This window comes from Zalophus californianus, chromosome 6 (genome assembly GCF_009762305.2).
Source record: "Zalophus californianus isolate mZalCal1 chromosome 6, mZalCal1.pri.v2, whole genome shotgun sequence".
Lineage (NCBI taxonomy): Eukaryota > Metazoa > Chordata > Mammalia > Carnivora > Otariidae > Zalophus > Zalophus californianus.
In genome coordinates this window covers 12,422,323-12,438,566 of record NC_045600.1, presented here as the reverse complement: position 1 = coordinate 12,438,566, position 16,244 = coordinate 12,422,323, and the positions used below count along the sequence as shown (strand labels likewise).

The 16,244-nt window shown below is 36.4% G+C and overlaps 1 protein-coding gene across 3 annotated transcripts in view; it reads right to left on the bottom strand.

Annotated features, from left to right (window-relative positions):
- Positions 1–473: 473 nt before the first annotated feature.
- Positions 474–16,244, bottom strand: part of PPP4R3A (protein phosphatase 4 regulatory subunit 3A) — a 37,464-nt gene continuing 21,693 nt past the window's right edge. Inside the window, exons 5-15 of one of the 3 annotated variants that reach the window (XM_027569487.2) lie at positions 15,443–15,520; positions 15,243–15,359; positions 14,264–14,419; positions 12,350–12,481; positions 12,146–12,248; positions 10,774–10,932; positions 5,559–5,728; positions 4,302–4,444; positions 3,386–3,576; positions 2,787–3,013; positions 474–1,724 (exon numbers count right to left, since the gene is read on the bottom strand). In XM_027569487.2, coding sequence (XP_027425288.1) covers positions 1,614–1,724; positions 2,787–3,013; positions 3,386–3,576; positions 4,302–4,444; positions 5,559–5,728; positions 10,774–10,932; positions 12,146–12,248; positions 12,350–12,481; positions 14,264–14,419; positions 15,243–15,359; positions 15,443–15,520 — 1,587 coding nt within the window. In that variant the 3' untranslated portion in view covers positions 474–1,613. The remainder of the gene's footprint in view (positions 1,725–2,786; positions 3,014–3,385; positions 3,577–4,301; positions 4,445–5,558; positions 5,729–10,773; positions 10,933–12,145; positions 12,249–12,349; positions 12,482–14,263; positions 14,420–15,242; positions 15,360–15,442; positions 15,521–16,244) is intronic. The other 2 variants (XM_027569488.2, XM_027569489.2) reach the window with 2 other exon arrangements.

The window sequence follows — 16,244 nt, the reverse complement described above, 5'->3', positions numbered from 1 at the left end:
ATAACTCATTTCGTGACTGTAGCAAGTTACCACTTTCTGGTTTTCTATCCAGCTATTCAGTGTAACCTTGTTTTTGGTACCACACGTTTAAATTTACGGAGGACTAAAAGCAAAAGAGAAGACAGAAGCACACAGTGCTTGTTAGACACTCAAAGTGGATGATACTTAAAATAGTATCCTTTCCTGGGTATGGATTTTTATTCACATTTGCAAACACATTCTTCAGTAAGTTCTAAAAGCTTATAAAAAAAAAGTGAGGGAATGTGACATTAAAGTATCTGTTTTCATTTCCTTAAAAGAATTTTAGCACACCTAAGACCATAAAAACCTATTTAAAAATACTGTTGTAACAAGGGAATTATCTGATGGTCCTTTGGCCAAGTATTTATTAGGAACCACCACTTTCAACTCCAGCTGGTATTCCAAAGGGAGTGGTTTAAAAAAAAAAAAAAAGAAACATACAACTAGTACAGTTTCTCTTACTCTTCACTTTTCTTTTTATTATTCAAAAGTCAGATGTTATTTTTAAATCATCCAGCCTCAATTTTGATTTAATGTACCGTCATTTTCCCAAGATATGAAATTTCAGAATCTCTTTGGAATACTAATTTCACGTTTCTAGGTTTAACAAAACTGTTGAAATTTTAAATTCCACTCTTTCCCTGAATTCTCGACAGTTGCTGATGTAAATTTTAATATAAAATATTTAGTCACAAAATAGTATTGCTTTTGTATGCACATAGTTGTAAGATTACTTTGTTTTTGTCAATAAAAACTATACCATCTTTCATAAAACTCTAAACAAATTAAGAACTGTGATGTGAACAAAAATTACACATGGTAAAACAGGTACCAGCACAACGTTAGGTTATATTACATCAAAAAAAGTTTTAATGGTCCCAAATATATATACTCAACAACTAAGCATACACTCGGGGGAGAAAAAAAAAATCAAAAACAAAATGAAACAAAAAAATTATGACACAAATGACCACATCTAGAATTCCACTCAATCTTTAATCAAGTAGGGACACATCCCCACTTTAAAAAAAAATCTGCAGTTTGAAGGGCAAAGGGAACAGATAAAAAAGAGGAAACTTTATATGCGCCCCTCCCCCAGAGGTTTTCCGAACCTGTTGTAGCGTGACTAAAATGTTGAGAACGTGTGATTTTAAAGGCAGGTCTCTTCATACAAAGAAACTGCTGGCATTCTTAACTGGAGAAGAATTACGGCACAAAAGCCTGTTCTTCTGAGTCTCAAACATGGTCCGAGAAATCATATTCTGATTGATTGTAGCAACTGACCAGTCAATCCAGAGTTCCACTTACAAAACCCCTGCCCTGTTGGCTTTTTGTTTCCATTTCCTTCCCTGAGAAAAGGGCAATGTGTGGTCCAAGCTGGAGAGCTCAAAGGCTTAAGTCTTTCCCCTAAACGTATAGTATCCCCTCCTCCTGCTCCATTGAATTGGCACTTGATGAGCAGAAGTCAAGTGTGCGAGGCTGATCTGTTTCAGTCATTCACAAGAGACCACTGCTTTGTTGTGGATTTTGTAGGGGGGAGGGGTGGAGAACGAGTTTTCTCAACAGGTACTGATCATAGGCCGTTGCCAGTATTAGGACTCAAACTTTGCTTTCTTTGACAATGGTAGCGTGTCTTCCTTGTCTTCATCCTCGTCGTCATCTTCATCATCATCGGGATAATCTACCAGACCCACGAGGCCTCCCTGTTAAGACAAATGTAGCTTCTAAAAAACAAACCTTAACACTAGGTTAAAGAATACAGACCCTTCCCCCGCCCCCATATACTAAATGTGGTTATTTCTGGAGGGTGAGATTATATGCAACTGAAAGTCGTTTTATTTTTCCTATATTTTCCGTAATAAAATTTAGTTTATAAATTTAGCAAATGAGCCAGGAGATAAAACCTTTTCAATTTAATAATTACCATTTTTCTAAGACTTAACAATGCATTAGCAAAATCTTGAAAACTACCACAGATAGAAATAAGGGCAGACCAAGAAGTTAGGAAGGCGATTCTGCCTTTCCTCCTGGCATCCTTTTATACCCCTACCTTCGCCAGAAACCACTGTAGCTCTTCTGTGTGGGTGGCTGTGGAAGAATTCACCCTGCTCTGCCCTCAGCCTGCACCTTCACTTTAACATCGATTCCCTTCTTAGCCCTCATGGGTCTCATGCTCATGTCAGAGTAAAAGGAACTGTGTAGGGGGCACTATATTCCTGGTTTAGGTCAACCCCTCCCAAATGCCAGTCTGTTAACTGCTAGTCCAGGACAGTAGGAGGTAGTGAAAAGAATTGGTTTTTATTCTGAGATTATGTCTTGTCCACATTTTTGGTGTTAAAATTGTGATCCTTTCTTACGAAATGTTAACGATAGGTGGTTAATTCTTTTTTATAAATCTTGCTTGACAAAACAGTGTAACAAGTGTCCAGTTATTGATCTTTCCTCCACACAAGTCTTTTAGCTGGGTATTAATTGGGAAAGTTGGTAAAGAATAACTTTAAAATTTCTGTAAATGTTCTGGCACAAATCTGAACCTGAGTTCTAAAATGCAAATCACCAAAATAATTCATTTAGCCTTTTGTGTTGGTTATAAAAACCTTTGAGAAAGTGCTCAAGTTTTCCATACATTCAGGTAGTAGTGGGAGAATTATTATCTCTCGCTCAGAAAGGTTAGATCAGTTCCAGGAGACGGTAACCAAAGGAAATCTTAGTCACAATTACTTTTGAGAAAGGTGCTATGAGAGAGGCCTGAAGTCAGAATGTACCTTGGTAGTAATAGCTGCCGTCTGAGATGTACTTTTAGGGACAGAGCCAGGAGAGCCTGGAGAGCCTGGGGATCCCGGGGAGCCTGGCGAACCAGGCAGACTGGTTGCAGGTGACTGGCTGGTGAGAGAAGTCTTGGTTCCACTAGAGAGGGAAAGCTTGAAACTTGGGCTCTGCCGACCAGAAAGATTCGTTTTCAGAAGCACCTCTTTTTCCTCACTTTCTTTTACTAAAAATAAGAATATTGTCAATAGTTGTCACCCATCCTCTTTAATCCCCCCAAATGAGGTGGCACTAAACCACACTTAACTAGCTCACTCCCCTGCTAGGGAAAAACAAGTGCAGTTCACTACTGAGAAGGAACGAGACCTTCAGTATTCAGTGTCCCTCCCCTTCCTGAAATAAGGTATTTCTCCCGGGTCAAGTCAGATTAAGAAAATTTGGTCCACACTTTGACCCACGGCTATTAATTCACATTCTAGAAAGCAGCAAAGTCTCTAAAATCTGTCATGACAAAGGAGATACTCATTTTGTCAAGAAATACAGAATAAGCCTAGAGTGGGAAAGCCACCATTTTTCCTTGCCCATCTTTTCAACATACATTTCTTCCTTTCCATGAATTTACTTATTGGATCCATAATGTCATCATCATTTTTAGTTTTGTCAGATGGAGACACGACAGCTTCTCCGTCTTCCATGTCATCTTCATCTGTGTTAAACCACATCTCTTCTTCGTCTTCTAGTGTTCTGGCATCTCTTCGGTATCTATGATTCCTCAAAATGGAACGCATACTAGGGGTAAAGAGAAGAAAGTAAATAGACTCGGGGCGCCTGGGTGGCTCAGTTGGTTAACGTCTGCCTTCAGCTTAGGTTGTGATCTCAGGGTCCTGGGATCAAGTCCCTCATCAGGCTCCCGGCTCAGCAGGGAGTCTGCTTCTCCCTCTCCCCTGTGCTCTAATAAATAAAATCTTAAAAATAAAAAAAAGTAAAGAGACTTATCCAAAGACACTCTTAGTCTTCAAATGGTGCTCCAAATTAGATCTTTAATAGATCAAGGAGATGACAGATTTATATACAGAGAGGCTAATGAAGAACCAGACTTTTCATAGAACTAAACACTCCACCATTTCTAGTGTTAACTAGTGGAATCAAACTATTATGGAAACTGTACTATTATGGATCAGTTATTAAACTTAACATCAGAAATGAACAAGTCCTAATTCATGGACTTTAAAATATACCCTATTTTGATTTTACTTTTGGACACATGAAGCCCCACTACCACGTAAGTGGTTGGGTTTTCTTTTTCATTATCTAACTTAATATATGCCTGAGGAAGAGTCTACAGATCCTACTAACACCACACACACCTTCAGGAAAATATTCATATTGGCCATTACACAAAGCTACAACCACTGCTCATCCCCTCCCCCAGCCAAGCCAAATAATACGAAACAAGCAAAAAGAGGCACCACCATACAACTTGAATGAATAAATTAAAAAATGTGGTAATTTACCTGTCAAGTTTGGGATTATCCTGCCTTTCTCTTTGTTGTTCAAATCTCAGTTTCAGTCCTTTAAATGTCTGTACATAATCTACATCTTCCAGTGCTTTCCAGTAATTTTCAATGACATGAGCAGTTAATGATTTTATATCTTCCTACAGAAAAGAATTGTAATGAAAAATACAATAGGAAAAATGTTATTTTAGCAAGACAGGCTTAATCGTAGGCAATTCATAAACCTGCCCAAAACAGTTTAACGTCATAAAATTATCAGCCAATCTCAGAGATAACAAAACAATGAAAATGGGCATAACTGGCTACTCCGTAGTCTCCGATTTTTGCTGTGTCTCAGAATTAACTATGGGTCTTCCTCAAGTAAATGCCCAGGTCCCACCCCAGATGTCTTTTACTCAAGTAAGTGTGGGGTCGGGATCAGCACATCACAGGGAAGTGCTAGAGATGGACAGTGGGGATAGTTGCACAACAGTGTGAGTGTACCTAATACCAAGGAATTGTAAACTTAAAAAGGCAAATTTTACATGATAAACACTGTTTACATGATAAACACTTTACCATAATTAAAAAAAAAAAAGCATGCCACAGATAATTCTGACACACAGTTGTGGGAGAACCACAAGTCGACTTCTATTATATTAGTAAAGAATCGAGTTTGTTATGAAATTGTTCTTAAAAATTATAGAGGCATCAAGTTTGTTACAAAATTTTTCTTAAGGGGCACCCGGGGTGGCTCAGTCGTTAAGTGTCTGCCTTCGGCTCAGGTCATGATCCCAGGGTCCTGGGATGGAGCCCCACATCGGACTCCCTGCTCTGTGGGAAGCCTGCTTCTCCCTCTCCCACTCCCCCTGCTTGTGTTCCCCCTCTTGTTGTGTCTCTGTCAAATAAATAAATAAAATTAAAAAAAAAAAAAAAACTGTTCTTAATATAGAGGACAAAGTCCAGTCAGAAAACCTTGGAGTTAAAAACAAAACAATAAAACCATATCAAATACTTTCTATCAACTGTCATTCTACTTTCTTAAAATGAATTGAGTACCAGGACAGTGTTAGATCAGTTTTCGTTCATGCCATCCTACGAAGGATTCACAGCTGCCGAGAGATTGTTTTGGTTTTCATTACTTTGAACTAAATTCCTACAAGCTTCTTTTAAAAATTTTCTTCAAATATAATCTCAAATAAGCCAAAATATCAATAATGCATATTCAATATTCTCGAACAATTAAAACCAACATTCCAACAATACAGAACCTACCACTCTAATAAATTCAAACATCTCTATAATGGCAGAGTTCATCAGATTGTAGCGGGATCCGTTGTTGAGAAATGCTTTGACTACTGGTTCAAACAAAAAACTTTTCATTATGTAGCGGTTATAAAACTCATCTTTTAATCCAATAATCTTTCTCTTAAAACGAAGAGCACCTGAAACACAGAGGCATTATTGTTCAAATTACATACACACTTCCATATTTTAGACTTATTAAAAAAGACCTGCTTAATAAAATTCTTCGTGCAGTGATATGTTACTGCTTCCAGAAGCATGAACCTAAAGATAAGGACTGCAAAATGGTTATCAGAAAAACGTACCCTAGAAGTAGTGTATGTCATTATAGAACACAAGTCTTGGAGAGCCAGAAAAACTCTGGAATTTACTAGAGACCAAAATGTACTTTACATCTAAAATAAGATCTAAAATAGGGCTAACATATGAATTAACTTCATACTACTTAAGATGAGAAAATTATAAATATATCCTTTTTACATACACCTTAAAAACAAGAGAAAAACCATTGTTTTATTAGGGCAATCCACTGTATAATTTTGATCTTTGTTATTTTTGGACACTCTTACTATTTTGCATTAGAGTTCTGGGTTTACGTTGGTTGGTTTGTGGATGGTTCGGAGAACTACTATAAACCCACAAAACTCTGCAAGACCCAAAACTTGCCTTCCCATAGTGTAGAAATAAATTTAGAGGATGTTGTGTTTAAAATGTGGTCCTCTATGCTTATTGCAGCGAGTATGCTTTTTAATTTTTTTCCTAATTTTCCTTTTTACAATTAATTAGGCTTTAACTTACAGATTAAAAGGTATATTTACATCTTGAGGTATGGGGAGTTACTTAGTCACCATTCGTCAAGATCCAAATATACTCGACAGCTAGACAAAGCCCTCTTTACCTACATGGAGTTTGTCAGTAAGTTAATGCCCCACTTATTGTAAACAGTTCAAAAAAGCATACTCACTTCATGCAGTCACATCGTCTTCGGTTGGCAAGATTAAATATTGTGTTTGTATTTTGGTTTCTTTGGAGATCATGGAAGTGGCTCGTTAAATTGCCAATTTGTTATTAATCAAGTCCTTCATGAGCAGGTAGCCAGGCAACCATGGTGACACGGTTTCTGGGTGGGAAGGCAGAGGAGTAAAGCAGCTCAATGTTTCTTTAGTTGGCAGAAAAGAGGTCCACAAGTGAATGCCCAATTAGGTACAGTTGGCTATAAACTGCCTTAACAATGCAACTTATTTAAGAGTGTCTCTTTCTAAAGTGACACTCTGGGCAGGGAGTTTCAAAATAATTTATAGAATAGTAATTGCATTTTTTTAAACTCTACTGAATTATTTCCAAATACATAAGCATGGTCAAATAAGACATTTTAAACAGTAAGAGGCACCTGTGTGTTAAGTCAAAGCCTAACAAGGGTTTATCTTCCCAAAACAGTGATTTTAGAGTTTGGCTGTTTTGTAATGTCACTTGACAAAGGAACTAATGAAGGCAGTTCCATTTGTTAGAATAGAAATCAATACTTCCGAGCTCAGGCCAAATGTGAAGTTTTTAGTAATTAAGGCAAGAGCTGTTATTTTAAAGAGTTGGTACTCCAACTATGCAGGCTTCGTGGAGACTTGTGTCCTACCATAACACACACTAGCTGAACCCTGTGGGCTGCATGCAGTTCCTAGGGTAAGTGAAAAGAAACTCCCTTCCTAGAATTCCCTAAGACCAAGGTATGCGGTGGCACCACTCTCTCCTCCAGAGCAGTTCTGTCCAGAAACTGCCAGTGTAGACAGAGATGGTTCTAACGGTCTTTGTTTTGCTCCTCATTTCCATCTGCCCCTATTTATTTATATCCAGAACTGGGTTATTTCCATTCAAATCCCTCTCCCAAAAGAAACCTGCATCAAGAATAGCCAACCACTACTTGCTGCTAAATAAAAGTTGCTTTCAGAAATTTACCAGTGAGCTCTATGAAGTCAAACCGCTCAAAGGAAATGAGAGAAAGCTTTTGGGATAGGTCACATTGGCAGAACTGTAGGACTTCCAATGTAAAGTGCACTCTGCTTCCCTTATCTCTAACCTTCATTAACATGTCAGGAATCTCTGGTGCTTTGTTTCAATCATCTCTAAAACAAATAATTCATCTTTACATTAACACAACATGAGATTTCATGTCACAAGTTGAGACTTTTTGCCTCATACATAACTTACGGCTGAATAAAAGCATCTATGATAAAATTTTTCTTTATTTCATTCCTGTCATAGATTTCCATATTTTTAACAAGACTAGACAACATGAATCCTGAAAGGCCAAGGAAAGAAATAAGACTGCTAAAACTGGCGTATGTATATATCTAACCTTATAAAGACCTACATTTTGAAAGGACTGCTGGTGTCTCACCTGTGGACCTGATTCGCTGTCTTTCAATAGGATAAAAGCATTCTAATAAGCATCAGATATAAAAAATGAGACGTTCTGTTAAGTCCCCAAACTGTTTAGATTTAACCACTCATCTTTTTTCCTTACAACTGGGCACTAAACTTCCTTATGAAACCCTCCCTTAAACACTACACCTAATATTTTCAGTGTATAATCTTAGAAGACTGAAAATATCCTAAATCTCCCACTTAGCTCTTTTAAAAATACTTGATCAAAAACTCTTACAGCCAGTCCTAGAGTGCTCATTCCTAATGACTGGCATCTTCTTCCAGAAACTACTCATGTTCTCAATCTGGGAAGACAGCCACATAGAATCATTTTAAGAGTCAGCATTTTCCAAACTGAGTTATCGTTGAACCAAACAATAAAAAAAAATAACTAAAACTTTGTTAACATGCTTAGTTTCCTACAATATAATCCTTCCTTATAAAGTGTATCTTCATAGTTGTCATTAAGTTGTTGAGAAAATTTCTTTATAATACTGCAAGCAAAATAATGAGATGAACTGAACTATCCTTTCCTGCATTCTCCTACTGGATTCGTGTGTTCTCCCTACACCAAACCATTATCATGCTATGCTTTCCCCACATCTGTGTGTCAACTGTGCCTTCAACCAAGAATGTCACATTCTCCCAGGACCAAGACACAACCCAGTTTACCTCTCCTGTGAAATTTTCCTGATCTGACTCATTCATGTAGGAATAAATTATTTCCACTATGCTTCCAAACACACCTCAATATAGTACTTTTGACATTTTGATTTTTCCATGACTATCTCCTCCTAATGAACTCAAAACCCCTTGATAGCTGAGTCCAGGTCTTAATGGTCTGTGTTTTCCTTGTAATTTCCAGGTATCTAGCATCTTCATCAAATCTAAGATGCCCCTGACTGCAAAAAACTTTCTCTACTGCTAAGAAAACCAAACAGAACTATCAATTACAATGACATGCCATTAATTGTAAGACTCACCTTGAGAGATGATAAATATCTAAAATGCAGAGTTTAGCAATAATCGCACCTCGGATAAACCTCATTGGCTACGATACTGCTTAAAACTGATAAAATATGGTAGCAGGTGTTTAATACATTTATCGAAATAAAACTGATTAACTTATTCATTTAGTTTTTCCACTCTGTCCTAACTTCCCTTTCCCACACTTGAACAAAAACTTTGTGTTGACATGAAAGAAATGTTACAAACTCCCTCTCAACATGGGGCTCTCTTTTGCTCTAGTAGGTATATAAGGAAAATGAATATGAGCTTAAAAGTCTTTCTTTTGCAAATGCTAAGCTCATGGATATTAATATAGTAGAACCAAAATAATCCATTTATTTTTGCTGTCCTTAGCAGTCTAGGTTAATGCCACAAAATGCTACCTGTTACTTTTGGCTGAAAAAGAATACTAAGGTAACATCAAAGTTCCTGGGCAAGCAACAGAAAAGTAACTGCACTACATATCTGAAAGTTGGAAAATGAAAATATACCATGAATACATGTATTCCTGGTCCCTCCTGCAGTGTGTACATTAGCCAGAAAAACTAAGGCAACTATAACTGTTACCCTGAAAGTTTAATGTTTTTAGAAGGATACCTATTTCTAATATTAAAGATAAAATACTGTAGAGCAAATCAACATCAGAAACATCCTTATAAACCATGTTTTCATAATTTTAGGGTATCTTAAAAAATCCATTAAGTAAATAAACTGTAAATGAAGTTAAAAAATAGCAAAAATGGATATATATGTTCAGGCCTCTAAACAGTGAATGACTGTGATGCCGTCAAACAACCAAACTTACCTATAGAAACCAAAAGACAGAAGTTACCAGCAGACATATTTTATTGAGCCTCTAAGGTACCCCCCCAAACTTGGTCTGTCAACTTACCAAAGAAGGCTGGCTGCTGTGCTCAAGAATATTCTTAAATAACCTATTTCCAATTCTGAAACTTGTTTTACTTCAACAAACTAGGGCCTTAAGAACACAGTTAAGTTTTGAAAAAAATATATAACCAAGAACATATCAGCTCTAAGAGTTGACAAACTTTACCCATAAATATGGTTTACATGTACACATTTTAGGCTTCATAGGCCACATATGGCCTCTACTTGTTTTCTGGGGTTTTTTTTAAACCCTTTAAGAAACCTAAAAACTACTTTTCAGCTTGCAGGCCGTGTAAAGAGCGCAGGGTAGATCTGGTCACTTCTGAAGTTTGGCACCCTTGCTCTAAAATATCTGAGGTAACAAAATGTTTTATGTCAAATGTATCTCAATAAGGTGGAGAAAAAATATTTGTGCAGTTAATGAATAGACCATCTACAGACACTTGTGCTGGGCATTCTAACTCCCAATATGTTTTAGCAACTCAGTGCTATTAGCTATAGAGTTTCCAAATTACAAAAATGTTCTTCATGATTTAATAAGACTCACAAAAATTCCTAATTTGTAATGAGGAAGGCAGTACTAAAAAAGTAACTGAGGTAAAATGATCTTAGGTACCATTTTTATAGTGGAATAGAATACTTTAACATATTTTGTGGATACACACTGAGCCTTTGCTGTATGTGGGGAAAGATGCAAATGAGGAAAATTATCTCCAACTCTGGCAAAACTACATAATTGGCGTAGTTTCCTGTTAGAATCTAGGTCTCCTTGACCTGAAATCAGTGATCTTTTCTTTTCAGGTAATAAGACCCAAAGGTACCAACAACATGATAAGATATAAGTAATAATTCTATCAGAAGCAACACTTACATAATGCCAAGAAAGCATGTTTGGAGGCCATAAGAACCAGCACTCTCCGGAGGATGTCCTTATTAATAATGTAGTTCTTTATATGGTAGGTATGGTGCTCCACACAAAATGTTAACAATTCCAGTACAAGTGCCAACAACTGGGCAGTCTGAAAATCATCTAAAAACAAAACACAATTTAATGACTAAATATTCTTTCCCTTTCTAAATTTAAGTATCCAAATTCCAACCAAGTAAAATCCTTTCTGTTGACCCCAAATTTTAAACTTAAGGAAAAGGGAACAAACACCGAATCCCTACCATGTGCCCCAAGAATTGTGCTTTACACATTTTCTTAACTCTGACAAATTTTTTTCACAAAACCTAAGTCTGAATAATAAGGCAGAGCTGGGACACAAATCTATTAAATCTGCTTTATTCCCAAGTGCAAAAACGCTCTACCGTGTCTTAACACAGCCCTCATAAGATGTACACACAGCACTGGAGATCCGGAAAGATCCCATCTAGTCTTTGGTGGAATTCCTCTCTCTGCTCTTATGATTCCAATGTCCTTTATTATATAGAATGAATCCACACTGGATTATAATTATTGGCTTACTTTTCTTCCTCACCAGGCAGCAAGCCTCTGGAAGTATTTTACTCACTTTTTTATTCCCCCCATTTAGCCCCTAAAGATTATATAGCACAGTACCTTCCAGACAATGGGGTTTTTGTTTTTGTTTTTTAATAAATGTTTGAAGAACTAAATATCTGTGTTTGGAAAGGAGCCTCAAGCTTCACCTAATATGAATAAAGTAGACAGGAAAAATGAGTATCACGTTTCCAAGATGTGATTCTAGATCACAAAAAAGGATAAATTTAACATTTACTTTCTAAGTGCTGTTTTAAGTTATGCTATACTGGTAATTCATATGGCAAAACAGTATTCTTGAAATGTCAATAGGGGATTTCCCACTGAAGACTCTAAAACTACCTTCTGAATTAAACACACACTATGCAAGCTAAAGCTAAAGGAATAAAATGCAGAAATAATAATAATCCTTAACCTACGAATAATCCTCAATGCAAAAAAAAAGGTTAATAGTAAGCAGCTCTGCTCTACACATCTGGAGCGCAAATAACTTAAAATTTTTTCACAATTACTTCCACTTATTTAACCTATGTAAATATTGCTTTAACAGAAAATTGTTTTTAAATTCTAAAAGCAACAATTATCTCCATTTTTACATTTTTTATCTCCAATTATCGCACTTTAGATTCTACCTCGGACACCTTTTTTGAGAAAATACATTACACCTTGTGTGTTAACTAAACCCACCCTGAGTCTTAGACCCGAGAACACAGAGCCTCACTGCCACCCTGCAGTCTCTTACCTTTGCTAGGCTTCTCTTCTGTTGTATTTGCCAGTAAGGGAGCGGTGAGAACATGCATACAGTGCTTGTAAAAGAAACCCAGAAATTCAGTCTTCTCTGTTTTCTAAGGAATCAAAAACACTTTCATGAATTTTAACTGCACTGGTTCCTACCAGCAATAAACAACGTACTAGTATGAAAAAGAGAAAAATGCCCGTGGCTTACATTGGCAGTAGCTAACATGTTTTCTGGGTCAACTAAAGTTCGAAGCAGGCCCATAAGTTGGACTGCTCCTCCAAGTTCAGGGTCTGTATCACAAATCATATGTTCTATAATGAGGTTGATGAGCAAAATATCCTGGTGAGAAAAGTACACACAGTAAGGATCACTTATTATCAGAATGGCAAAGCACATACTATGACGTTACAGCATTACACCTAGCTCTAGCTGTCTTGTTAACTGCGATCAAAATGAAACGACTAACTTCTTTAATAGCATATATGGCAGTGTTTCCCTAAAGTGTGGTACAGGCACATTTATTCATAAGTAATACAGAAAAGAAAGTTTCTTTCTCTATTATCTTTAAGTCTCTTTTGATTAAAGCAAAAACTAGCTTTGTTTGCCACTAATCTTTACACTTCTTGGTAACAAGATCCCCCTTCTGAAGAAAGCTAACGGACCTTCAGTTTAATAGAATATTTAGCTAGAATTTACGCCATTGTTCTGCTTTCACTGCATTTCTATAAAGTCCTTCTATTTATGGCGTGGCAAGTAAGATCTGTATCTGTTCTCCATTAATGGAAATGACACACAGTTTCCATTTAAAGTAAATTTAGTTGGTACCCAAATGTGTGAAATTAGAGGAAACAAGATTATGGTACTTAAATAAGCACAGAGGACAAATCTGTTACAGAGATTCCAAATGTCACCGAAAATTGATTACTAGTTTTCCTGAGGCTCTATGACTGGTGTTCCTGGCCCAAGGAGTAACTACAAACAGAAAGGGATGCAGGGAGGAAATCTCTGCTTTGTCTGTATATGCAGTGGTAGGATGGACCTAAAGATTGAGACTGGGAATCCAGAGGCCTACTGCATGTGAGCGAAGTACATCACTGTATGTTCAACTAGTGGATTTCAGGGCCAGCAAGAATAGCCTTTATTTTAAATTAATACAGGTATTTTGGTTTTCTGGATGACTATTAAAGAAAAATGTGACATAATATTCAACAGTTGAAACTGGTACTTTTCTACTTATCCTGGCAATTAAAAAAACAAAACACAACACCCAAAAACCTTAAATACAGAAGTTACTAGGCATTGCACTTCACTTTGACATAACACATTAAGATTTTTTTAAAGGCAGAAGTCTACTTTCTCATTCTGTAAACTTACAATAAGAATTGTGCATAGATTTTTTTTTTTCCCCAAGAGGATGCCCCCCTCCCCTTTTAAGATGCAGTTGAGGGCAAAATATATCAGTTTATTCTTAACAGTTACTTGTAAGATTTTTCCTCCTTCCTTGGGGGAAGGAGGAAAAAAAAAATCGGTATCATTGGTTTAATGTTCTAAAACAGAAGAGCACACACATTTGGGGCTGCTGCATAAGCGATGTACCATATATGCCAAGAGTACCCTTCACATTATCAGGAAAGATTCCCTCACTTACTTTAAAACTGATGTGTGTGTATGAACAAGGCAACAGCTTGTTCCTTATGGTTAGGCAGTAAAGAAAGTACCCTAAATACTTTTCCAAGGGACTGTGCTTCATTCCTTCATTCTTGGTGATTTTAAGAATCTATCCCTAGCAAAGTCAGTGTTTTCCTAGGGAAGTTACTTATAATTCCACATATAAAACAATTTATTGATTAAATGATTAAAACAAGACAACGTATCAAGTTAATGACAGAATTAAGAAACGTGATCTCAGAAACTTAAAAAGACACAAGTTGAGCATTAACAACTGCTGTAAGACACAATCTGTAAACTGAGATAGGAGCCAATTCAGGGAAAAATAAGCCATTTGACATTCTGGTTACACTTTCCCCAAATATCAGCTAATTAAATCTTAAAAAATAAATAATAAATACAGTTATTGCTCCCCATGTATAAATACTTACTGTTAGTGCAAATAATATTTACCTTGTTGGTTATTTTTTGCTCTGTTAACTTCTTACTTACATCATCATTCTGTTGTGCCTCCTGCATGACAAACTCTCGTACCATGGATGGATTATATTCAACCAAGTATGAGAATATATCAGTAGCAGCACTTCGCACCTGTGTATCATCCATGCCCTGCAGATAAAAAGCACTTATTTCTCCTATAATTATCAAAATACAGACCTTATAGCTATGTAAATCCAAAATCTAACAAATTATAAGAAAACAGTGTAGTAAGAGAGGTTAAGGAAGTTTGGCATATAAAACTTGTTCAATGGATAAAGTTACTTTCTTTTATTCGTTTACTTTTCTTAACATTTCAACAGACTGCAAAATTAACAGTTTATTATTAAAAGTATGCAAAATCCGGGGCGCCTGGGTGGCTCAGTTGGTTAAGCGACTGCCTTCGGCTCAGGTCATGATCCTGGAGTCCCGGGATCGAGTCCCACATCGGGCTTCCTGCTCAGCAGGGAGTCTGCTTCTCCCTCTGGCCCTCTTCCCTCTCGTGCTTTCTATCTCTCGTTCTCTCTCTCTCTCAAATAAATAAATAAAATCTTTAAAATAAAAAAAATAAATAAAAGTATGCAAAATCCCTCTGAATATTCTTACAGTAATGTGTAAGGACTCTCTAATATACTAGAATTTTACAGCTTTTTTACTTAATGTAATACACAGCTAATAATAAATACTGGCTGTAGTCAAACACTTGCACATAACATAAAGATGTATTTTTGTGGATTAAAAATATAATGGTAATTGGGGCGCCCAGCTGGCTCATGCAGTTAAGCGGCTGCCTTTGGGTCAGGTCACAATCTCAGGGTCATGCTCAGCAGGGAGTCTGCTTTTCCCTCTCCCTCTGTGCCCCTCCCCCTGCTCGTGCTATCAAATAAATAAAATCTTAAAAAATAAAAATTAAAAATATGTAATGGTAATTAAATATTAGGAGAAACAAACTTACAAGGATGACTTCTAAAGCTGGTAATATGCCCATATTTGACAAAGTCTTGAAAAAAGCATCTCTGTTTTGAGGTTGTAGCGTTTGGGAAAACGCACAAAATTCTTTTAAAAAGTTAACCTAAAATAAGGAAAAGGACAAGTGAATATATTAAAGATCTGTTGTTTTAGCTTTTTGCCTTTCCTAAGTATCAAATTTCTTACCAATTCCTGTCTTTTTTCCTCATCTGTTGCTTCATCTGTTAGTTGTGCAAACAAATCTGTCAGAAATTTTTCATCCTCCTGTTAAATCAAAGGATAAATTTATGCTAATGGAAGAGTATATTAAAACATAATTTTCAGATACTGTAGAATATAAATTGCACTAACTGGAAAAAGGAAAGATGGTACTGGCAACGGTATTTTTTTTAAAAGAGAGAAGGAATAACCAAACTATTAAAGAATAAACTGGGGATTTATAGAGGAAGATTCTATTTTGGCAAGGCCTGATTTCCTAAGTTTATTTAAGGGCCACACTGTGTGTATTAGGCTTTGTGGACCATGTGGTCTCTACCACAACTATTCAGCTGTTATTACAGTAGGAAACAGCCACAGACAATATGCAAATGAGCGTGGCTATGTTCAAAAAAAAAACTTTATTTATAAAAACAGATATGGACCATAGTTTGCAAACCCTTCATTTACGAGTTTTAAACCCTTCATTTAAAAGTTTTAAAATCTTACCTTTAGAGGTTAAGGTTCTACAACCTCTCAAATGAAGGTGACAGACAATTAAGATAAAGCTTTCATGTTTTAAAGACACAGGAAATGATTCAGTTATTTAAAAAGGTAAATGCAGAGCTTTAAAAGAAACACCTATTATCTGACGATATCCCATACAGACACACAGAATTTAATATGCATTATTTCAAAAAAGATTAAAGAGGTTGTCTCCTAGGATACTAATCTGGGTAAGTCAGTACAGAACTTGGAAAGAACCTCAGATGTTATCTTACCTCATTTTGTA